Here is a 26,617-nt window from a genome sequence, read left to right on the forward strand (position 1 = left end):
AGCTGCCATTTTTAGGAGCTGTATAAAACTGAGATCTTCTGGTCATTAGCACTCAATTAACATATTCAGAAGACTTTGATTGGTTACTTGTAGGCTTTAGACAAAACTCAGTTTGAGTAGTTATATTTTAACTACAAAAAAATCCATGTGCAAATCCAGAAGGAATCAAAGAAAACTGTGAATGGCACTAACCTGACACAATCAGATTTAACCTCAGCGTAGAGGTCATTTTGAGTTATGATTAATGAAAAAACTATGGGAAGAAAACTATCCTACACTTTGGGTTCACCTTGCCTGACTTTCCCAGAGAGAGTTAGCTAGAGTAACTGTAAAGTTACTCCAGTGCAGGGAAAAATTCAAGCTAGCTCAGGGAGCTCAGTGAAGACACTAAGTTCAAGCAATGGTGAGAGGTATCGTCTCTCCTAGATCTAACATTAAGTTGAGATGAGCTGGGTTCAATGACTGGAGCTTCCGTACGCCAATAACAATTTTTTAAATGAACCATTCCTGACTGGAAATTAATCTACAGTAATTGTATCAGGATGATTCTAAGAGTGACTTTTGAAATATAAATTGCAGAACTATATTACTGCTCTAGATTTATGCAATGTAATAACTAAATGGTTTCAGGAGCTGAATCCACTGAATCTCCCCCCACATATGAGACGATTAGCATTCTAGTAAAGTGCACAGACATATTTTGTACTTAAACTAAAAGCCAAATGAGCTCCTCTACCATTTTTATAAGTGAGTAATCACATCTACTTTTAAGCTAGGGGTTCTACGGCAATTTCATCCCTTGGAGCTACATCCATTTTCAGTCTGATGTGAAATACTGGTGGGCTGCCTAAACAGTCAGCACTTAATTTCTTCAACAGAGGACCAAGTTTAAACTCAATATATATATAACTTCCACGGATCTCTGGAGATTTCTTTCTTCGAACAAAAAGTTGAACTTGGCCCAGAAACTTTAAGATGTAAGATACTCATCAACAGAATTCACAACAAATTGGAAAGTCATCTGGTTCATGTTATATTTATATTTGCATTTTCTTTCTCCATTTCAAGCAATTTATTCCAAACAATGTTTTATTGTATGTTTAGTTTTTTGTTAGAAGTAAGACAGATGTATGTTCTGTCCTAGTAGACTCTATAGATCCCTGTGCTCTTAATTACCAAGTTTGTTTCTTTCTCTTGGATTAAACAGATTTCATTTTTTCCTACCTCCTACTCTTTATCTTTCATGCCACAGACAGATTATTGTTCTCTTATTTTCTGCATGTGTTTCGATATCATGCTTACCCCAAAGGAGACAAGAAAGACACAGCCTCTCTCAATCAAAGAAATAGCAGATGGTATCATGCCAAGTCAAATGAAGTAAACGCAAGTTTGTGGATTAAAAGTAAACATGCAGAAGTAAACTGACTAGAGCTATAAAAAGGCAAAATTCAAAGTGGTTTTATATGGTCTAATGTTATTTTTTTCTGTTCTGAACTGCTCACTGGCACTGAGAGAATGTAAAATACCAAAGATTACCGGATATCTGAGTTCCTTTAGGACAATACAGAAATACAAGGAGTGCCTTGGCTCTACCATACCACTCTAAACATACAATTTATTCCAGAAAAAACATCTCACTTGTTCATTTACACATAGTTAGTTCTACACCTTTGGCTTGTTAGAATTATGATGGAGAGAAAAACAGTTGTTGAAAAGAAAGGTAATAGTAATGAATGATTTCTTTACCTCTGAGAGTCTGCCAATGGAGTGTTGTACATCCTCTGCCACTATTCAATCAATACGTATGAAGAATAATACAATGAAGAGGGGATTGTTAACATCAAATGAAAGAAAATACCCAGAGGAATATGAGTTTCAGATTTACACTCTCGAACAAAGCAGAATTTCTATAGCATTTATTCTGAAAGCCAGACAAATAACAAGTCCACTTGGGACCTAAGACAAAGACACTGAGCTAAGTCTCAGACTTATTTTACTACCTTTACATTGTTAAATAAAAATTATTCTTGGATTTCAAGTAAATTAATGATTATTAAACGTCACTGGGGCTATATTTTCTTAAAGGATACTTTTGGAATAAAGCAGTAATGTCAAAAGCAGCTAATGTCAAAACTGGAATAAATAAATTAAAGATCAAAATCCAAAGCTAAGGTACCTCTGCTTTCAAGTAGAAAAGTACTGTTTTGGATATCTTGACATGTAATTAGAATGCAAGTGTGCAGGTCTGTATGAAACTAACCCTGAATTCAGGATGAACCACTCAAAACAACTGCACAGTCAGATATCAAAACAAATATTGTGAAATAAAGTTAATAACATAGAGGTATACTTTATGCATGAGGTGTAGGTATCTGCAAATAGAAAAATAACCACTTAATTTGCAAAATAAAGCAGATGACACCAATGAATATTTCAGTTTTGTTTTGAAAACCCTAAGCTGTGATCCTGATTATATCTCCTGTAATTGCAATGCTAACCTCCTAGTAATGTATCTTGTAGGACACAACTATCCACAAATATCTCACAGAAAGAGGGGGTTGAAGATAGAGGAAATGTAGTCAATTTTCAGAAAGATACTTTAACTTTAATGCTGACACTACTGTTAGCTATTTCTTGAATATTAAGGTGCACAGTGATGATCTCAGGGAGGAAGTTTTAGTCTACATGGTCCAGTCATCATACCTGCCCTGTCAAAAAACACTGAAAAAATTCTTAGCTTCTGTACACTAATAGGTTGCTTAGGGTTCCATCTAATTTTCATTAAAATATGAGAGTCTAAGCCTAAAATATAGGAGACTAAGCCTTAAAGCTTAGTTGACCAGAAGTGAAGTACATGAATAAGAAAAATGAGATGAATTAGACCACAGAGTAACATTTTAAAAAATCAATATTGGATGCAAAAAAACCCCCAAACTTAGTTACACTTTGTTGTATCTTTCGATCTCAGATATATCTGAAAACATGTATGGTAAAATGTTACATTAGAATTAGATAAAATTAGTTCTGGTTAATAAATATCACTTTAAAACATGAAGATGTATCTTAATACAACATATATTTTCTGGTGTTCATCCTCAACAAAACTGAGTTAGTCATGATTTTTACTATCCAGCATAACAAATCACACACACCAGCCGTTTACTGGTGTTGCCTCTCAACTCTTCCTTCTCTGAAGTGTAAAGAGCAACACTGATGCTTGAAGATCATGCTCCAAGAGATTAATGGAGCCTAAATTTCAAAGAAAGAATAGGACAAGAAAAAGAGAGCTAAGGAAAAAGAAAATGTTCTTTTTGGTTCAATTCCTGTTCATTTCTGGGGAGGAAAGAGAGTAAAACAAGTTGAATAATCTCATGAACCCTATTTACTCAGAAAACATGCATGAATGAGGAAGACAAAGGAAAATTGAAGAAGGTAAGAGTACTGGGGTAAAGACTGCTACCAGTTGAAATAAAAGGAAAGTGGAAGCTGAAGTTTTAAGAGGGCAGGGAAGAACACATTAAGGAGAACAATGTGAAAGTACATTTTTCTGGAATATGCATATGTTATACACGCAGTAAAGAAGGTTCAACCTTAAAAAAAAAATCAGTGAAAAAATTCAGACATCAGTAAATACAGGGTAAACAGGAAAAGAATAAATGGTATGCAGCAAAAGTAAATGAAACAAAGAAAAAAAAAAAAGGCAAAAGACAACAGAGAAAATTTAGACAATTCTTTTGATGTTGAAATTATTCCAGGTTACATAGATATAAAACTCACTGAAGCAAGTTTAAACCTGCTCCAGAATAGCAGACAAATATATCTGCTTCTCCTCTCTCCATTACCTTTCTAATAACTAGCCGGTGTAGTTTAGCTGTCAGGCCTCACTGGAATCTAAGTAAATGGAATTGCCTCATTTCATTCGGAATCTACAGATCTTGTCCTTAAACTAGTACTACTAGTTGCGAATCAGATTTTCACAGTAGTCTTGTATGAGGATTGCTAAGAAACAAACGTTCACAGTTAAGGCTTTTCACTAGACATCTGAAATATAAGTAAATCATATCAAGAAGATGTAAACTGATTGAAGTGTATAATTTTTATATTATTTGCTACCACATAGTTAAAAAAAAAACCAAACAAACTATTTTCACTTTTACGTAGGGCTTCACCTATCCATATTCACTTATTGTACTGGAACGAATTCCAGCAAAATTAACTGAGAGTTAACTCCCTCAGCTTTTGAAATCTCTGTTTGAAACTGCATCTTCACATTACCCCATTATTTAGAAAGTTTGTTGAGCATGCTTGAAAAATCTTTATACCCCAATGGTCCTTTGCTGTCTAGGCATGCTAATATACATAGCTTGTGCTACGTGTATCACTGCATTGTCTTATAAGTGTTAATGCATTTAAAATGCAACCTTTCTGGAGAAAAGGAATGTGCTGCAAGGAAAACTTGCACAGTACCAAAAAAATACAGATTTACTTGTTCAGCCAGAACTTGAATGTTTGTTTCCAATTTAAGAGACCTTTGGAAGAGAAGAGAGAACATGGAAGAAGCAGAGAAATGGAAAAAAAGTTGAGTATAAATACATTTGGTATGTCTATATATGTGCATGCACACATAAATTCAAGGTATATTACTTTGAGATATCTGAGATGTAAGAAAGTAAAGAAAATACATATTGCCTTTGAACTTCTAAGAAATATTTTAAAAAATTCTAATGACTCCAGAAAATGTCTCATAAAATCTTATTTCACAATAATCTAAGCTTCACCTCTAAACCCCTCAGCTGTTATGCAAAATGTTTACAAGCAGGGAAAAAAAAAAAAAAAAGAATTCAGTTGTATTAGTTATGATATTGAATTTAGCTTGGAATCCCAAAGACGGATAACTTTTTCTCAGAGTGCTCCAGAGTTACTTTTAGCAAGGTAAAACTTTTTCTAGAATAATTCCAGTATAATAATTTGAAAATTAACTTTCTACTCAGCATTCATTACAAAAGAAGTATGTTGGAGTAGGATAATAGCAAGATGATAAATTTCAGACACTGCCTTTGAGAATCACCTATACATAGTCATCCAGTCTTTAAAATTCCTTATCCTCTGTAAAATGTCAAGTGCACTTCTAATTTTTGAAGGTCTTGGTTCGTGTGTTAGTAGGGTGGTCAATGCTAAGTACAGGAAAATGAACACAAAGAAAGTAGAAACGAGTGATAAGTTATCTGTATGATTTCATGCAAGATAAAAAATAGGTTGGGAAAGGAAAAGGAAGTGGGAGACTAATTCAGATTTTTCTTCTTCTTCACTCACATCTTTACTAAGAACTTAAATGCCAAAAGATCCATGGCAAAAAAATCTTAGGGGTGACAGACAAACTACGAATCATTAGCTTAATAGTTGCCACAAGAGCTGCCATGTATGAAAGTGTTAATTAAGTACAAGTTTACGGGCAATATGCTAAAGAAAATACACATATTGAAGAAAATATACATATGCAAAGGAGAGCAATTAATAGAGAACTTTGAAGATTTAGCTGTTTTTTGATAATGTGGGAAAAAATTAGATATTCGTTAACTGTCATTAAAAATTGATGAAGGATCTTCTATGATTCTGCAGGGGTCTTGAATGCCCTCTGCCCCCTCAAGGGTCTAGCTGCCTGGGCTGTGCGAGAAGCCCCTTTGGCTCTGAAGCGGCTTCTGAGCTCAGGTGTTGGGCCTTGGTACTGGCCTGATCTGGGGTCAGACATGCCTGTGCCCAGCCACAGACCCCTCTGACCCCCACCTGTGGGCTCATGTCCCGGCCTGGTCTCATCCTGTCCCCATCCCCATGGCCCTGCCCAGCTCTCTGGGTAGTATCTGACCCCACTGATCATCCCTGGACCTGCTGGGTGCCACAGGGATGTGCCAGGAGAGTGAGGGCCCTGCCCCACTGCCACCCTTGGCTCCCTGCTCCTCTGCCCGCGTGGGGCAGCATCTGCCCCGGCTCCTCTCTGGCCATTACACAGAATTGCCTACATCTTGGAAAAGGCACTGAAAACTCACAACTCAAAGGAGGCCTAGCAAAACTGTTGCTAGCATTTGAGAAAGATTTCAAGGTTCAAAAGTCTCACCCAGTGTGATTTCCCTGGATGTGCCTGAGAAGAGAGAATATTTAAATAAAAGTAGAAATGATAGGCTGCTACTATTTGCACAGAAGAATTGGGAAGGGGTTTTGGCCAAGTAGAACTACAAGGACTTGACCCTCATGGCCATTCAGCTGCAGGGATGGTAAGCCTAACATCTCCTACCACAGCTTTTCTCCCCTCCTGTGCCCATACATCCCACAATGGAAAAGCTGAGGAACCTGAGTCTGATCTTTACCTTCCTCCTAAATTTAAATACAATGAATGCCATTATCCTGAATGCCTGGAGTTTTATTCTGTCAGCAGGATTTTAAAACAAAGTTGATCCTCAACAGTGAAGTTCATGGAGCCTCAACACTAGACTTTATTGGGGTGAGACTGAGAATTTTGGTACAAACTTATGCTGAGTTTCAGCACACAGAGTCTAATGGCAGTTTGGTAAAGTGATGTAATTTGGCACTTCATATAGAAATTATTATTCCAGCAGGACTACCACTTGTGAGAAAATCTGATGTAACCCTTCCAAATCTAGTTATTTCATTCACAGTATTTAGATCCAACCAATTTTGTAAGACAGGTCTAACACCTGTTTGGATTTCCCTCTAGTCATCAGGCACAGATATCAGCAACAGGTAATTTGTGAAGCAAAGGGATCAAAATGGTATTGTGTACAACTTTTCTCTATGAATTTACCTTGTATCATTAGACTGCCACAGCTACATTTGTAGACAAATGGCACAGATAGGGAAAACTGTTAAGTTATTTTCAAGATTGATATTTCTTTCTGTTGCATTTTAAATGAGAAAATAATCAAACAATTGGAAAGAAAAATGGCATCCAAAGATAAAAGGAAAGAAAAGGAAGAGAGAAGGCATGGAAACATGCAATGTCTTCCTGGCTTTATACCTATAGCAGTTAGAAAACAAAGAGGCTGCCTCCCTAAGTAAGTTGAATTGGGGAAAGTTGGAGTAAGTGGCCACTCACAGTCTTGAAAATTCTCATCTTGAGCTCTTGTGTGTGAGAAAGGAAAAGTGGGGATCAATATGGATGATGCTAGAATAATCACCATTTTACACACATTGTATTAGTTCTTGTTAGAAAAGATGATGACTGGAACACACAAAAAATCAGACATAAGGCTTTGCACTTAATGCCTCTGAAAAATGTCTACTGGGATCTTTTCTATACCATTCACTTTCCGTCACTGTAATCTCGAAGCCCCTTTTGGAGATCAACCTTATCCTTTAGAGTTGGGAATTATTTCCTCAATTATCAAGCAAAGAGGTTCTGATCAGTTTAATTTTAATGAGAAATTCAATCACTTCACTAAAATTACTACTTTATACAGGAAATTAGTGGAAAGTTTTCTTATTGACAGTGAAGAGGGCACCTGCACTGAAAAACTGTAAAAGAAGATACACCAGTTCCGTGAACTGATCTACAGCTATTGTTGCAGAAGAGTTTCACTGCTTTTTAAGGGGTGGGAGAAACAGCACAGGCAGAGAGAGCATGCATTGCAGTGCATATCATTGTTCTATGGGAAGACGGAAAGTTTTGCACATCCGGGAACAGCAGTCTGAAAATACAAACACAAAATGCACTTCCTGATCATAATCCAGCTTCTGCATGAATTTGTATATTAACATTTTCCCCAGCTTGAAGTTGTTCAGTTTTACATATACAGCTTATTTACAAGCAGTATTATTTCAACCTACAAGTGTTGGATGACAAAGATCTGACATTACAAGGGAGGACTAAAAACCGTCTGTCAGAATCCCCTTGCAATACTGAGAGCATTGTATCAGTTCGCCTACGCTACCAAAAGCCGTAACAGTACAATCAATGAGGAGAACTAGCAGCCTTGTTTAAACGGAAAATGGTGACAAGTTGAACAGCTGCCAAACTCACCATCATTTCTGAAACCATTTTCTATAGTTAAGTAGCCTTAAGCTGTGTTTCTAATATACATATACAAATGTATATATATATATACATGATTTTTAATGACAGTATGTCTGAGTATCTTGCACATACCTATTACACAAAGACATTCTTATATTGTTATATATACTACAGCTTTGGAATACCAATGCTAATATGAAGCAATTGGCCCATAATAATAAAAGCAGGCCTTTCCACTTTTTTCTGTGAGATTTTTCCCACATTTTTTCTTTCCTGTCTTCCTCATCTCTCTTTTTAGTACCCTTTCTTCACCAGAGTTGAAGACCATTTACAAGCTGATCTATCACCATTTGCACCTCTCTTCTTTGCTCTCTGTTTCACTTTGGTTGCAAGATTCATCACTAAGGTAGTTCCTACTGTAACTATGAGGCTTAACTTAATGTACTAGAAAAGCTAGTATATACTCTTATTATGAGGCTAAACTTCACATGCCAGAAAAGCAATGCTTACAGTAATGGACTGTATCTGCACCCAGCAAAAAATATCAAGAGTAAATCAAGAGCAAATTGAGAATGTAACTTCAAATCTCTAATCTCTCTGTATAACACGTCATCATCAAGATAAACAAAGTTCTGCAGTTCTTTTGAAACACACTAAAATGATAGAAATTTTGGAAATGTCAATCAAGGATCTGCTGATAAAAACCAGCTTCTGAATGTAATGAACACGTGGGAGTAGTTGTTGTCAATCAAAAAGCCTTGACTTGCCCTTTCAAGAGTCTCTCTTCATTTCTGATATGCTCCCCCTGCTAAATCTTGAAAAATGATCTTACCTTTCAAGAATTGCTTCTGTCTTTACCCATCATGATCCACATGCAGATATGGTGGGAGATGTATTCATTCAGATCCCTCCCTACATAGATTTAGATGGCTTGCTACTTTAAGATCCTAGTTGTATATAGGTTCATATATATATGTATACAAAGTGGCCAGCTATTTGTCTTCGTATGCTTCCCTAGCAGTCATAATGCTTGCAAGAACATACACTCAAGTTTCTGAGCTCAAGCTCCCTCTCAGGACGGCATCAAACACCACAGAATTACAACCTAACAACTCCCCTTACACATTGGGGTAAAACCCCAGCCTTACTGAAACTCTCAGTGTCTCCAAAGGGGAAGGATTTCCCCTTTTAGTTATTTAAATTAACTCTTAATCCAGGATTATAGACTGCTTAATACATGAACTACCTCTCACCTTTTACAGCATCAAGTTTAAGAATAACCATTATTGACAATACTGCTTTGACTCTATAAGGTACTTTTATTTAAAATGAGAATAAAACCCCAATGCTATGTCTCATTTCTCATATTGCAATAGCTTAAGCAAACAATGAAAAAATAGGTGTATCTTGTGATCTTAACAGCCATTATTTACTAAGATCGTTTAATCTTCTACATAAAAGTTCAATATTAAACAACACAAAGAGGAACAGAAAAATTATCAAAAAACAGTTGGGCATGAACCGCCTATAGTTTCAAAAGGACTATTATCTAATTAAATTTGCTATTAGAGTCAAGATTACACTTGCTTAAAGCAAACATGACAAGTTCACTTACTGATGTTACCAGAATGATATGATCTCATCAAAATTTGATTAAGCCAGAAATCAGAATTTATAACAGAGGCCAAATCCTGCTTTCTGATTCATGTATGAGTTTGATCTTATAGAAATTCACCCCTAGTTTAACTCTATCAATCAAGAAAGATCTGGCCCACTGAACTACTACACTCAGGAGTTTAAGGTAAGAAATATTTGGCCCAAACTCTCTCTCAATAATGCAAGATACAATCTACTCTATGTAGCCAAAGCAAAGCTTTATTGATAAAAGCAGCTTTATGCAAATGTTCAGCTATAAATTACTTCTAAAGAGTTGGCACTGCAATGTTCAGACATCTATTTAAAAATACTATTTTGTTCTTTTTGGGTGCTTATCAGATAAACTTTGTTCATGTGAATCTAATTATTCAGGTTTTTGCTAAGTTCTTTCCTGTTGGAGCTTCTTGCAAAGTGACTTCAAACTGTTTCATTTTCTGAATGAACTGAGTGATTCCAAACAACTTTTGCTAGAAGAGGAATAAATTAATGATAGGGAGCTCAGAATCCTTTTGGTCTTCAAAGCCTTCAAAGGATTTAAAACATAGAATTTAACTCTTCCCGTCCCCCTCTTTGAAGTGGGTCATTTTTAGTAAAGCAACTTAGCCTCAGGTTTCTTCAGAGCTAGTGCATTACACTATTCTGCGTAGTACCAGAAGTGCTAACAGCTTAAAACATTACCAAAGAATGGTAGTCTGAAGACTTGTGTTTAAGAAAAAAATCAGAAACAAGTAAGTTTTTTCTGCAAAAATTAATGTGGTATCTTTCTATTTACAGGCCCCGAATCTAGGAATACTATTTTATTCAAATACTAGCCAGAGTGGAAGATAGAAAAGTTGAGAGAAAAATCCATGGGAAAAAGCCTTAGATATGAAAAACTCAAACCACTCACTTCACATCACTTTAATTACTATTGGTCTTTTTGCATTTACTCACTATACTCATTATAAACTTAGCCAATTTAAGAGAAGATCATTAATGCCAAATAGGATTCTCTCATTTCAGTGATATTTCTTAGCAATCACCTAGAAAAGACTGAAGAAAGAAAGGCAAATGATCTAAATCAGGAATATGTTTTCATTGCAAAAGAATTTGTATTAATAAATTTTGAGATACCCCCAAAATTTCCTGAAAAACCGAAAACTTCCACTTATATTAAACATTTGGAGTGTATTCAGCCTTAGACACACTACATTTAGGTGTCTATATACAGCTCTTTATATTTAAGCTCTTACTATTAAAGGGGACGTAGTCATCACAGTTTGTGAAGCCACAAATGTGGGTCAGTTCACCCTGAAGCACATATCTACATGTAACTCTACACAGAGCTGAGTAGAGATTCAATCTCCTTTGATTGCAAATGGGAGCCAAGACAACCAGCTCATGTGGAGACACATACAAAGACCTAATTTTAGGTGTTGGGTGTTGAATTCTATCCTTGGTTTCAAAGCAGTCAACACTTTGTTTTTGTTTTTCTTAATAAATATGAAGTAAAGTAAATCTCAAAATGAAAATGGAAATATCAGTTACATATGGTGACATTTCATCAAAATCAACACATTCCATAAGAAAAGTCTAATTTTAATAAAACAGTCTTTTTTAGTTTCCTTCCTTTTTCTCCTTTAAGGCAATAATCCTAATGGATATAAGACTGATCTTGTTAAGAGGCTGTACATGTACTCCAGAATAAATCCTCATGAACAGGTATTCAATAATCAGTAATTTCAGAGCTCATTGAGAAGTTATGACACAAATGTAAACTATTGGAGGAAGGACCTCAACAGCAAAGAGGCACTAAAATAAGAAAAATATTAATACTAAATATAAAGTTATTTTCCTACCTGTGTGCAGACAAATTACTGAGGTACAGGGTGTATTTTTCTTCAGCAGACAGCCCATCCATCATCAAGTAAAAAACATGAAAATTACTCTGTTTGAGAGGTTGCATAATGACACGAGACTTCTCCAACATGTATGTATAAATCCTAGCTGATTGAGAAACAAACAAATAAATTCATCATTATACTGATTGTTCTAAACTTAAAAATTTTAAACCATTCACCATTGCAACACTAAGAATAAACAATGTTTCTTATAAAACAGTCTGAGGTGAGCATGATATCAAAAACATTACCATTCATTCTGCCATGGTTTTCTATATAAATCGCATATAAACCCCTCATTCTATTAAAATTAGTGGAACAAATGTCTTACCTTACTTACTTACTGTCTTACATTACCTTTAAAATTATTTACTTAATTTTAAAGATAATGATGTTGATTTGTACTCTGTTTTACTTATTTGAGGAACCAGTTGTCATATTTGAGAAGACTTTCTAAGAGGCAAGCTGTTAGCCATCTCACTGAAGTGTAGCCATCTGAGCACTGACATCTATTCTAAGCTCCCTCTTAATGGAGAGAGAAAGATGCAAGAGAGATTCAAGACATCTTAGAAAAACTGCCCTTGGAACCATTTCCTCTTTCTCTGTTGGCAATCAGGAACGCTCAGATTAATAGTTTAGATTAACCACCTAACTTCTAGATGGCTACTTCTAGAGGGCTACAAAGAGACAAATCCTCTACAGAACTGGTCATCAACAAGCTCACTAACCTGTGCCTGGGGAAACACGGGCATCTCAGAAGGGTTATGATGAGATGGCCGAATAAGAAGCCATGTGAATCAGCACATCTAGGAAGAAGGTGAAGGAGGATGAACCTGACCACAATTTGCCTACAGAAATGCTGATTACAGGACCACACACAATCTGAGGCCCACTAAGGTTCTGAAAGAGGCAAAGCACAGAAGCAGAGGAAATATTGGACCCTCAGATCCATTCACCTGCTTCACCTAATTACAGGTATTTCAGACGTATTTGTGAAGAGACAGAGGGACATTCACGGTTTTGGGCAGACTACTCTTCAGCCCTCCACTGAGTGTACACCACCATGCAGTTCCAGATGCAGAAGGCTAAAGAGAACACGGGAATGCCTAACTGTAGCTAGAGGTCAGGGCCCTCCCTGTGAGCGAGGACCTGATTCCAGCTCCCATTTACCCACTGCTTGTACACTTCATCTCATCATTGCTTAAATACTAGCTGTGGTGCAAAGACCAGAGGATACTGACAGAAGCCTTACCTTTCATCTTAGGAATTATGTCAACTTACCTGAAAGACCATTTACTCTCTCCCTTTCCAAATAAAAATAAAATGCAGTAATTTTACTTCTGGAAATAAATAAATAATCAGTCTTTTATTACTATGCAGTGGGTGTGAATCATCATATATGAATGATTATGATTTTTTGGCAGAAGATCAGCCTTTGAGTTCTCTTAAGTATGAATTTATTTTAGAAACTTAATGAAATCACTGGCCTGTAGTTTATTCTGTATTTGTTCTGACGTAAGACTTTTTACTAGTTCCCACTGCCTTATCTTATCCTGTCACAAAGAACAATGACTTAATCTGGGTTATACCTTCTCCACTTGTTTGATTGGACTAAAGTAATGGAAGGTACCTGACCACAAAGCCACTTGTCACAGAAAAACTCCCATTGGAACCCAACATCGCAGCACACCTCATCAGAAACAAGAGTCAGAGAAGACACATAAAACCTCTACGGATATCTGTACTGGCTTTGAGTAGGACCATGCTCAAGAGCTCCATCCTTGTTTTCAAAACTTCGTGGCAAAGATCCAGTTTATGAGAAAGACCGAATCAAGCCTATAGATGAAAATTATGGCCAACGTTTCTGTTATTTAGCTATATTGGACTTTCTGCTATAAGAATAAACCTTGTGTGACAAAAGTCGGAGCATTTCCAGGGTCTAAGCATAAAAGAACTTCAGCATTAACAAAAAGCTGTCACAAACTTCACCGATGTCCACTCAGAATACAAGAAATGCTACCTCGAGCTTGCCCTCTATAATAAAAATGTACACATGTACTTTGCATGCTCCTTCCTTAGTAAATTGTTCTGGATCTCCACCCTTAAGATCTGTCTGTTAAGGAGTTCAAACAACCTAAACCCTTTGATGGAGGCAGTCTAGTGTCGCTTGGATTTTTGTTTACAAACCAGACATATTTAGCCCAGTTTGCCTCAACAAGTTACAAAGTCATGTCTCAGCAGAATCAGGTGCTCTGCATATTTACATTTTTCATTCATGTTTAAACAGTGCAAGACAGTAAATACTGCTGCAAATGATCTTGCAAATAGATACAGAGTATCACTGGGTGGGATTTAAACCAGCCAAAGACAACATGCCTGATTCTTTTCTCATTTACGGTGGTGTAAATCTGGGACAATTTCACTCAGAAGTGATGCTTGGCAGTGGCCTAGAAAAGGCAACATCTACAATGCAAATCAAACAGAATGAACAACTGTACCTTAAAAAAAATATAAAAAACACTTTCACTGCTGTACTGGGGCTTCTCATTCTTGACTCTAAATTACAGAACTTTTGGCTACCTTAGATTTGGTAAGAGCAATTGATCCAATTCCTAAATATTTGGGGAATAGTAGGGCAGAGAAGTAATTTGTTTATATTTGTTAACGGACTTGACTACCCCTAGATTTTCTCATTTAATGCCTATGGTTTGAAAGTGATAAAAACACAGCATTAATGTACCAGCAAATTGACACGAGAGCGTGGTTAACTGATTCCACATTTATATCATTCACAGACAAGGGCTGTGAATTAAACTGGCAAGACTGGGTGAAGCTGCTTGAAAACTCAAGTCCCGGCAATCTCAAGCAAGGCACCCAAAACTTGTGGGAACACATGGCCTTGAGGCTTCCGTTCCTCATCTGAGGAACTGAATGACCCAACCTTAGGTCAGAAGTACTGTGAAAATGAAGCCATTTATGTTTCTGAAATGCTCATACAGTGAAAAATGTTGATGAACAACATAGAAAATCCACAGAAAAACTAGCCTTCTGTTTTTAGAGCAGAATAAAATGGCACAAGCCACGCATGAATCAATGAAGGGAAAACAAACTATTTAGTAGCAGATCACTGAAGAAATATAGTCCATTCTCTGCACTGAATGAAGCTGGGGAGGGAGGGAGGGAGGGGTGGAAAAACAGCAGCATTAAATTTGTATGCGCAAGGCAACCCAAGAGTATCTCAGACAACTTCAATTCTGGCATTTCCTAATGTTCGCATGCTTGACTTTTCAAAATTAGTATCATTTTCATCTGTTTGTGTTTGTGCTCTGTGTGTGTAACAAAAAAAGAAAAGGCGTGCATGCAATGTAATTGTGATAACTAAGTATACTCAAATTAAATATATACAATACAAAGGATTTATAAAATGTTAATTTTAGGGATTGAACTTTATTTTTACGACCCCAATTCAGATGCTATATAGTCCATTCTAAAGTTGACATCACTTTCTTTATATTCCTCCCACAAGAGCTCATAAATGAAAAAAAATCACACTTTTTAGTTTTACATTTTCTTTACAAATATCCTATATTTATTGTAAAACAAACCAGAAAAAAGTGATAGTAATTTCCAACACAGTGACATTTTCACTGAAGAAACTGTCATATTTGGTAGGGTACAGTGAACTCTCTCAGGAAAATAAATTTTAATTCCCACTATGAAATATTTCCAAAGAATATTTTTAGGAAACTCTTCTGAAAGTATAAACACATTTAAGATGATAAAAAATGAGTAGTTTTGGAAATGTTTATCCAAGGGGATCTAATTTACTTGGATCAAAAGCGTGTCTCACCACACAGATTTTCCATCCAGGAAGATCAGTGCAAGTAGGAACTGTCTGTGTACAGCTATTTCTGCACACACCTCTCGCTTTAGCACAGAGTAACTTTATGATGACCTATGCAGACCAGAAACGAAACCTTTCCCTGACTGCCTCCAAAGATCAGAGTTTTCAGAATCAAACTGAAGTTTTGCCCAATATTCATTTTTTTTCACTAATGAACGCTTAGTGGGGATTAGCAGACTCCCACTTACTCTGAAAGCAGGCACGAATTCCACACTACCTTACCTCTAATGAGAAAAAACATCAGTATGATTCCTAGTTCCTTTGCAAGAAGCTCAAAGCTATAATAAATTACTTCTAATTTCAGTATTACAGAGTACATTTGTATTTTGTTTGCCCTAAACAGATGAGTTTATCACTTATTTAAGGGATACTTAACATACCCAATCCAATATTAGATATGAATGCAAAAATTAATCTCTTTTGTTACCTTTATTTCACAGTAACGTGATACACAGCTGTCACAGTTTGCTAATCTCGGGTATAAAGGGAAATGGCATTTCCTGGGAAATGCAAGTGGTGTTAATTTTTTTTCTTGTCTTTCCCTGCCACCTAGTGGTTGCACAGAACAGGGCTCGCCCTCTTAATACTGCGCACTACTCTTGACAAGCTGTGAAGTCCCATGCTATTAAACATGTTTCTCTGACACTCCGTAAACCCCCCTTGCCTCTTACACATACTTTAAGGCCATTGATGCCTAACTCTGTGCGTGGCACACTGGGATCCCTGATCTACTAGTCTGCGGGTGATATCAAAATAAACAGATTAAATGGTACTTACCCGCTATTAATGTTTTTTTCTTCTCACAAAACTGTAGCTCAAAATATTTTATAAAACAGCTGGAAAAATCATTCAAGGGTGTCTTAGCATGTCCAAAGGCCTCCAAGATACAGTTTACCTGCAAGACAATGGTAAAGAATAAGAGAGGAAATAAACAGGAAGATATTTAAATAAACATCAGTGAGGTTGGCTCGTGATCAATAACTGGAGAAAAAAAAACCCAAAACGGTTTTTCAGCTTGGAATTTAACAAATTCCTTGAAAGTTTTTTTCTAAATAGAAATTAAAGATAGCTCAAAAGAAAAAAAAAAAAAAAGTGCTGTCAGAATAGTGGAAGTTGTAAATGGAAGGGGAAGACAATGGCTCACACTTGAGTTGTGTCCTTACAGGTAGTTTGGATACAAGTAACTGGAGTCACATGCCCAGAGCTGGCATGCTTAGCAAAAAGATTAGAATCTTTGAAGGCAGCTATGCTTGTAAAGTTACAGTCGGTTGATACTAATAACCAGCCAAAGGAATTTACAAGCTTTATATGATGCCAGAAATGGCATAAATTATTGATTTCAAATAGAATTACTTCAACATTATACTAGTGAAAAAGCGAGGAAAAAAATAGATTCTGACTTTTTTATGGCATCTCTCACTAATGCATTTCCATGTTACATCTTCATGGTCACAGCAATTATTTTTAAAAGATTAAAAATTTTAAAAATAATAAAAATAAATATGCCATCTTTATTCCATGTTTTCTCTGTATTTACCTTTTTTGTGTTTAATTAATTTCTTACACTAAATGGATTCCCTTCAGCACTTTCCTCTTTTGCATCCTAAGAAATTGATTGCAAGATGGCCTCAATACACTCTTGGTCTGATATAACCATGGTTTGCTGAAGCTGGATGACCTAGATGGGGAGAGGTAGGAGGGAAGAGGGCTGTGGAGTGGCACAGATAACGTGTGGCTCCAATCACAAAGACAGAAGCTCTAAAAATCAGACCCTTCAGAATTATTAATTAAACCAGCTATTTGTGCAGTAGGTGGCAGCAGAAAACTAGTCAGCCTAGTTTTGGTTCCACTCCAGTAGTGTTGTCTGGGTTGTATTTGCTCATTAAGCTAATTCAGCACTTCGTTTAACCTGTGCAGCTTTATTAACTTTAATGGTGCTATGCATAACTGCAGCAGGAATGAATTCAGGCTATTGTCTTCATTAAAGCACCTTAAAAGGCAATTAAACCAGAATCTCTACTTGATTCCCCATGGGTGGGATCTGCTACATCTACCTTCACTGTCTGAAGTCCCATCTAAGCTAGTTACAAAGGATCTTTCTATAAGCAAACGGCAACTCATTTTTCTCAATATGTGATGATTCTCTTCTGCCCACATTGACTAAGGCTCATTGCACATATGGCTACATCTATACTATTAAACTAAACAGGAGCAGGACTCTCTATCCTCTATGGTAAGTGGCATGCTAAGGTTCGCATTTGGACATCTACCTCTTCTTTTGCAGGATAGGGTGGACATACTGTTGTGAATGCTCCCTGGCACATGCTGTCCTCTGAACTGTGGCAAGAGGATCTGTTAGGGATTTAAACCGTGTCAGGGAGCAGGGTGACAACTGCATGTTAGGGACTGTTGTTCAGTTTATTACCTAGAGTAGAGTAGGTTAAAGTAGTCTACAAAGTTAACTAATTTTTAGATGGAGAAAATTAGGCCTGGTCAGCCCCCTCCCACATTGATTCCTCTTCTTAACCGAGGACAGCATCGTATTCCATTTGCACTGAATCATGATGGCTGTCCCTGGGAATTTTCCTGTGGTCAGGAGACAAGTTGCAGCAGAGACAAGACTACTTCCCACACCTCCTGATTCCCACTGCTGCCATATTTGTACCCAAAACACAGAGGTTTCTGTTGCCTATTCACAAAGTTACTTATTTACTTAGTTCTACTCATTACGTAACCTGAACTTTAGGAAAGAAAAGGACTTGGAGGATCTGACCTGAATTTTGCAGTTCTACTTGAATAACACCTATGGTCTGAGCAGTTCAAAATTGTAAGTAAACCTGTGTAGGTAGTAAATAAAAAAAATACACGGTAGAAATAGGTATCACTTGTAGGGCTCCTGGGTTTAAAATAAAGTAAGTGTCTTGTCACTATATAAGGGTATTAGTGCAACACTAGACTTGAAAATTTAAATAAAAAAAAGTGACAAAATAACAAGAGTATTCTTAACATTGTCATGTGAAACCTAGATTAACTGCATCAGTTTAGGAACACCATCAATGAATCAGATAGCACTGTGAAAAACACTTTAACATGGCAATTGTATGACTACACGAAGTAAAGTAAAGCCACAGCTTATTCAGTTGTAATGTTTTCAGTGTCATCAGGCTTTTTAATGTCTTCAAAAAACACAAATGTAACACTGTTTTCTAAAATCCACCCAAAATCCATAGGACTTTTATTACCTTATCGGCTGGAATATACACAATATGAACCAGTGTACCTGTAGCCTTTCCCACATCGCAATAATCCTGATTTGTAGGTTGTCTGTTAGTGTCAGCTGTACTTCTGACACTATGTTATCATCTTTCTGGACCAGATCATGCAAAATTCAGGAAGAAAGCAGTGTGTTTTGAATGATGCATGTGATCCTAGTAAAAAACCCCACAATGAACGATTCTAGAGTTCTGCTGGCTATCATGCATGTGGCAAGTGAAACCTAAAAAAAAAGTATCTTGGGTTGACTGTAAGTGCTGCAGAGGAAGGTCACCAGAGTGGGTGAAAGAGTCTAAACTTTTTTTTTTTTTTTTAAGTATGAAACTCAGAACTGAGTTATGACAATGCAGACTGTGCTAAAACGTTCCATGTAAATCTGTCTCTGAGCTGGGATCTCAGATGAGAAGTTTCATCAGGAAAGGCAATTTTTTGAAAGAATTTGAATTGGCAATCTAGGGTTCAGCATAATTTAAAATGTCAGTATGAACCTTTACAGTAGTGTTACAGCTGTAACAATGAAACACGAGTTGCAATGTTCAGTCAAACGAAAACTTTACATTTACAATGTACTAGAAAGGACACAAATTCATCTGATATGTGAAGCAGGTTCTCATGATTTCGTGTTATGCCTTGGGCAGAATTTGGTTCTGCTGTGGGAATTCAATATGACTAAGCAAATACTCAGAACTCTTGCCTGTGTCATAAATATATTTAGTCTACAAATACTGGGCCATATAACTTTGTTCAGTCCTTACAGTTTTCCTGTAACTTTCCAGTTTCTGTCTTATATATTACTACTTCAGATGCCTCAGCACTTCTTATACCGTCCAGAGAAGCACCGCCACAACCATACAGATAAATTTATTTACTTACTGAAGGCAATTAGTACACATTTAGGAGACAGTACCTTAACACACAAGTGTTTCCTATTCACTGAAACACTGCTTTCCAAAGTCACCAAAACATATAGAAACAAAACTGGCCTTCACTTTTTGGTTTTCTCTCATCACATCAATGTGAGCTTAATCCTGTCCCCATTCAGGACAATTCAGGGAAAGAAACCTCCTTTGACTTCAATGGTGAAAACAAACCCTTTATAAACTTCTGCATAGCAGATGCCTTTTTCCTTACAGTTCAAATGCCTTTGCCTATCCAAGAGGCCAGATACTTGCTTTGTTCTACTCACTACCCAGTGATCAGAATGCTACTTACATGTTTTATCTTTGTATCAAAGGTATTTCTGCTGGAGCTGGCTCTGCAAGTGAGGTGCTTCACTATCTGTTTGCAGGCTTCAGACTTCCCAGAACCACTTTCTCCACTGCAAGATGACAGGCAAGAAAGAGAGGGGAGAATCATTGTTATTTTCACATTTGATATGTTATTTATATTCTCTGCTAGCTCTGTTTGAATGGATTTAAGATATCTCAGTCAAACTTTTATTTCAAGTAACAGAAGGTTTATGGATGGCACATAATAAAGAACAGAACGTAGGAGATGGACTGGCTGACTGTCTATGTTTATGAGGGCTGTCAGAGCTGTCAAGCTATATTGTCTTGTATCACAAGCCAAGCCAATCAAATCTAAAGCTTTCAAGTAATTTTGAAGGTATTTATAGCACAGATTTTATCTCCTCCTTTATCTTCTGTCCAGCAAAGGAGCCTGCTAATGCTGCCTGGTTCTCTTTGCAGACGGGGAAATACTACTGTGGTAATGATGGAAATCAGAAGGAAAGGAAAGCGTAGAATACAATAGGAAGAAGGTAAAGGAAATAGGAAAGGAACAGGAAGGAAAAGAAAAAGATGATTGATTTTACAACCTGCCCAGTTTCTGCAGTGCAATACACTCTGACTTCAGTGATCCTGTTTCACTTAATTTCTTGTTCATGATGTGGAATAAATATTCCAAAGAATGAGAATCTCTGAGGGGGAAAATGAGCAAAGAAAACAAGGTAAAAGGCAATATGAACAATGAAGGTAGGAAGAAACAACAGAGAAGTGGAGGGATGGAGGAGGGAAGCAAACTCAATGGTGCACTCTAAGCATGGAGAAGGAAGGGAAAGAAGCAAAAGAGATGGAAAGGATAAAGTTAGTGAAGCCTGATTAAGAAATTCATGTAAGAATTTCTTACTTGAATTATAAGAAGTTGCTTTCTTTATAGACAACTGAACCAAACAAAATGTAACTTTATGCTCTTCCTTCATTTATCTGCTTGATCCAATTTAAAAGGCTGTTTCTACCACAGCCAGTTAGATTTTTCACAAGTACGATGGCCATGCTGGTTGGTCAGTCTGTTATCTGTATAGTTTAGTTTCTGAAAATGAGAGGGCAGCAAAATATAGTATCTGTCTGGCCATTGCTTTATCTATTCAAATCTCACCTCAAAGGAGAAATCAATTAAATAAAGGAAGAAACAAAAGAGGGAAGGACAAAAAGGTCTTCATACTCAGGCAGGGATGGGATCTCTGCACCATTCATTTTCATTCAACTCTTATGGGACATACACACAGCTGTGGTGAGTATCTTATTTGTTTACCTGGTAAACTGTAGTCTTAGGTGACAAGACAGATGTCTCATTACTATATGTGATATGTCAAACTGCTTTGATCTATGTCCTCCATGTTCTATAATGAGCTGGAGTCTGACCCAGGACTTCAAACTCCTATTGGCATCAGTAGGAGGTTTGTGGTCCAAGACTGCAAAGGTTTGCAGCCTGGATATATGTTATGCAAAGACCTCAAATAACAGGTCACAAAGCCATATTTAAACCAGGTCTTACAACGAAAGAAATCATGTGAAGTCAAGAAGGTCACTGTCACAGCTAATATGAAACTAGTATCTCTACAGGATTGACAAGGTGCTCCGTAAGAGCACTATCCCTTGCTCAGATCTTCAGCTTCTAACTTTCTGGAAGAGTTTCAAAAGTCAGATGATACTTGATGTCACCCTCTAAAATCTGCATGCATCTCTGCCCTCTTAATGACTTCGCTCTCCAAATGTTAATTGTACCATGCTGCCTCTGTTCTTAAGAAGGAGCATTAGCCTTCTGTCTTTATAATGGTAGTGTCCAAATTCCACGTTCCTTTGCCTGTTATCACTAACAGGAACAGAAAAAAGTGAACCAGGACATTAGTCCTGTGATACTCCTCCCCTAGAGACATTTCATACTCTTGCAAATTACTGATCTTATGCCTGTTTTGTCCAGAAAGTCAGTGAGCTTACAGATAGACATATCTTGCCCCCCACCCTGCCTCTTACTGCCCACTCACATTGGCCACTCCACTGGCACTTGTGTGTCATGATGATGAAAATAATTTTGTCCCTCCACAACATACTTAATCCAAAATCACAGCTGCAACCTGCTATGACTAAACCACAGGTTACCAACAAGATTAGCAACAGTGGCTCTTCGGTTATTTCATCTGTTAAGGAACTTCTCTGAAGTTAAAACATCTCTGAAGTTTAGTACAGTCACAGTTACAGATGATGCCACTGAGCAGAAGTGTTCATACATGTTTGAAAATCAGATCTGAAATAATTCATAGTTTGTAACAACTCACAACTTGTCCAATGTGTACTGCCCTTTATATCCAGCAGATAAATATTTGTATCATTCTGAGGGCTGAACAAGACTTGATATTTAACAAAGTGTTGTAGTATTTTATTATTTTGCTTGCTTAGGTCCAACTTCATCTGCCAAAAATAGCTTCTTTAACAGAGGGCTTTTCCATTTTTCAGAAAAACTTTCTCATAACTGGAGAAATTGGGGAGATGGGGGTGGGCAGAAGGGATGCTAAAATAACATTTGATGCGCCTTTGATCGTTTTTGAGTATTACAAAGCAGGCATGCAAATTACAATTAAAAACAGAAAAATGCCTTCTTAAACAAAGGAACTGGAGTGTTCACTATGAGTTTCCCCACTTAACAATTAATTTGTTTCACTTTTTAAATAAAGCTATATTTTGTTTTTCACTGCAAGCTAACTGTGGCCCGGATAACACAGGACCATGCAAGGGTGCACAACGTGGACAGTTTCTGTCCCTTCTTGAATATTTCTTCCCAAGATTGCTGTTTCCTAAACATTGCAGTGACACAGTTACAAAGATTTGACACTCTCAGCTCAACTGTTAATTTTGCAGTGATTGACATTTTGTCCAGCAGCGTCAGGGGAGCTTGTTGGCTAAAATGGTTGCTAGAATTCAGTTCAGGGGTCGGAATTCACTAGATCTTGGTTGCTGAAAGACAGACACAATGTCATTTAGTTGTTCTGTGCATTTCAAAGGGTTATGTGTATGCTAGTGAAATATAGATTGAAGCACTGAGAAAGAAATGCCATGTTAGGTGAAGTTTTAATTGTTGATATAATTGTTTGGAACATTTGGGGCAATAAATAATTTAACAATGAAAAAGTAATTTGGCACCTTGAACCAGATCTTGTTTGTTCCATTTCCTTTGAGGTGGAGTAAAATTTCTTGTAACGTCCCCATTGCCCACAATATCTTTGCTTTAACAGTTTAATTCTGCTTAGAGAGCAATTCCTCTTCTCTGTTTTAAATAATTGTTTCATCACTATGTTTTTCAAAATGTAATTTACAATATGAACATTGACTTCTTATAACTTTTGGTTGGTCTGTCTTACCAAGGTGGAGGATAAATTAGCATTGCAGCAGAAAAGCATTCTTCCACAGTAAAACTTCCTTACAAGGTATTATGAAACAGGCAAAGCAAAGACGGCTTGTTTCACGGATAAAGAAGGTTAAATTAGGAAATCAGCAGAGACAGTGTACTCCAAGGGAAAGGAAAATGGACAGAGAATTTGAAAGCCTATGCTCACCATGGGCTTTGGGCAGGTTCTGCTAAGCTTTCTCATTTTATTCCTCCTTTGGCTTTCTAACTTTCCTATATAACTACCTGATGGAGGGCCTGGTTCCTACTATTTCTTTATTAATATTTTGTTAATACAACCTCAATTACAACTCTAGTCTCCGCATCTTAAAATAATATGAATAATAAGAAAAAATAAACTCTGCTTTGAAATAAACCATTCAAAACTAAAATTGTTAGGAAAAAGTCCAATTTGAAGTGTGAAAGCATGTGAACAAAGAACACAAGATGTTCTACAACCAGGGAAACTAAAGAAGCTGTACCCTGCAAATCCACTGCACTTGGATTATGATCCATCTCTTCTGCTACCTTGTGCCAGTCTAGCTGGGCCACGGGCACCATTCACACCGGCGAGCTCAGTGCTAAGCATGTGCTTGCGGGACAGTCCACACGAACCGCCTGGCTGTTCCCTTTCAGAATAGCTGTGGTTGGAGTTACAACCGACTCTGTGACAGCTCCCAAAAACCACAAGCCTGTGTGACCACCCCAGCTCTGAGACCTCCACAGCTGTTAGCGGCCAACAGGTTCAAAAGTTATTGGGTGGAGGGAGACTTAGAGGTGGACAGACAGAACCATCACGTAGAAGTAGTTAGCCAAGGAAGTCCAGCTAAAATAGTCAAAAAACAGCAAACCCCAGGCAAGATTTTAAGAATTAATTCCTGCAAGTACTGAGACGTACATCTTGCTTACCCTCAATTTCTGCATATTAGCCAGGTTTGTCTATATCTTTATGAATTCAGATAACTGGATCATTATTGTTTGGCAAGTGTCAATTCCAGTGTAAATAAATCCTATATATCATCTGTTTGGGGAAAAATATGACAAAACATAAAACATGTAAGGAGAAATGTACCTGCCACTTCAGATCATATAAGTGACAGGGTTTTATTGTCTGCATTTCATTTTCAGTTCTGACCAAAGGTACCGCATTCAGAAGTGCAGGAATACCTAACAAAACAAACAAAATCCTGCAGTACTTGAATTATAATCAGAAATGCTGGAAAACTTCTGACAGAATTTGTTCATATAAGATTTCCACCAGTTTTAAAGGAAGATTTAGATCAGCATAGATATGCATGCTGTTTTGTATGAACTTCTGAAACCAATCTCTTATTGTACCACCCTAAACTGTGAGCGTTACTACTCCAAATTCCCACTCTGATAGTAAGATATAGCCAGGGAAGAGAAAGTAAGCTTGCAAACTTTTGGGGGACCAGAATAATTTCTTTCTTCTCAGTTTGCAGCGTACGTAAGCAAGACACTGGGTCTTGCTCCGTGACTGAGGTCTTTAGATTTGAAATAAGTATGTGCAAACAAGACTGCTAAATATAAAATCACGTGTTTTGTATCATCAGTAGTGATACCTGTAACTGAACAACCCTGCATGTTAGTTGGAAATTATATTTCTAAAGTAAACTAAACTGGAAAGTGTATTTCTAAACATTTTTTTATTATAAATAGGATGTCCAAATCTATAACTGTACTGCAGTAGCCCATTGCACTTATAATACATTGAATTATAATGTAAAAATTAAAGACTATTAACTTGAACAGAATGCCTGTGGTGATGCTAAACTGAAGAAATCAAAAGCTTTCAAGGCATTCCACTTTAAAAGTCAAGGATTTCTCTTCATTCCAGATTATTTGGCTTAAATATCTGATTTGTATCACAACAAAACCATTGGATATTGATATTCCTGGCTGCTAACATATACAAAATTGTAACATTTTATTTGATATATTCATTGGTTTTTTGATTCACCAAATTAGCCATCAGCATCCCATAAACCATTGGCTTGATTGACTAAGGATCCTTAGCTTTTAACAAGTCTATAAACTACACTTAGGCTTCCTAGAGAGCTCCTCACTTATCTTGTCAGTGCATAATGCATTTTCATATCCTGAACAGCAGGAGCAAAATGCAGTCAGAAGGAAGTTAATTATGAAAAGTCCACCTATTGGCTATTTAAGAGCATAACATAATGTTATTTTATTCTGTAACTTGCATACAAATTTTATACAGTCAGCTCTTGGTGTTAAGCATACATGAGTGATGGTGGCTTGCTATAAACTAAATAATTGTGAATAACTGGTAGTAAACTCGTCAATAATTTGGCCAAATACTTTCCTGTTGCAAAACACTCTATTTCAGTGACTGAACACTTCACTAGGTGTGAAGTGACTGAAAAAAAAAAAGGTGGAAAGACGGATCCGGATCATCCGGAGCACTTTAAATCGATTTTTTTTTTCCTTTTTTAACCAATTCAGTAGCAAAGACTTAATATGACGTTTAGGGGAATAGACAGCAGCAGAAAAAGACCAAAATCACAAAGAAAATTGAAACAGGCAACATTAAAGTGAAATAGTAGTAAGTTTTTTATTAAATTTGAAGATGAAAAGACAGCTTCACACAGTTTAAATGGGACATTATGAATGTTCTGCAAAATAAAGTGCTTTAACATTGCTGGAATTGTAAGAGTCTAAAGTGCAATTCTAAAACTTCTTTCAAACATGATGACGTATGTGTTTTTACCGTGGGAACACAAAGTTTTGACACAGAAGGTTGCCACTAGGTTTGCAGAGGGTTCCCTCCACTAGCAGTATGTAATAATGTTATACTAAGAACCCTATCTCAAATCTGTGTTAAATCTGCATTCTGTAAGGTTTTTAACATAATGCAGAGGTCAAACCAGAAAATGATAAACTTTAATTTATAAATTAGGGGTTAATAGGTATTTTTACGAGAAATATTCCTAATTACATGCAATTTATGAAGAATGGAGCAACGACAGAAGTATAAGTGGAGCTTTGAGTAGTTAACCTAACACATTATAGGGCACTGTCTGCTCCTTTGTCATTGCAGAAGATGCTTCAGTGTTCCACTGCCTGTTCTATCTTCTGTATATTCATACAGTACACACAGCCTCTGCAAAGCAAACGATCTGCTTGCAGTTGTACAGTTATTGGAATATTTTGCCATTTATATTTATGTATAAT

General features: G+C 36.8%; 1 protein-coding gene across 1 annotated transcript in view; it reads right to left on the bottom strand.

The window, feature by feature from the left end:
* Positions 1-26,617, bottom strand: part of MYO16 (myosin XVI) — a 317,122-nt gene that overhangs the window by 144,318 nt on the left and 146,187 nt on the right. The window contains exons 14-16 of the mRNA XM_076361144.1: positions 19,952-20,057; positions 16,244-16,361; positions 11,521-11,668 (exon numbers count right to left, since the gene is read on the bottom strand). Of these exons, the coding sequence (XP_076217259.1) occupies positions 11,521-11,668; positions 16,244-16,361; positions 19,952-20,057 (372 nt within the window). The remainder of the gene's footprint in view (positions 1-11,520; positions 11,669-16,243; positions 16,362-19,951; positions 20,058-26,617) is intronic.

This window comes from Aptenodytes patagonicus, chromosome 1 (assembly GCF_965638725.1).
Source record: "Aptenodytes patagonicus chromosome 1, bAptPat1.pri.cur, whole genome shotgun sequence".
NCBI lineage: Eukaryota > Metazoa > Chordata > Aves > Sphenisciformes > Spheniscidae > Aptenodytes > Aptenodytes patagonicus.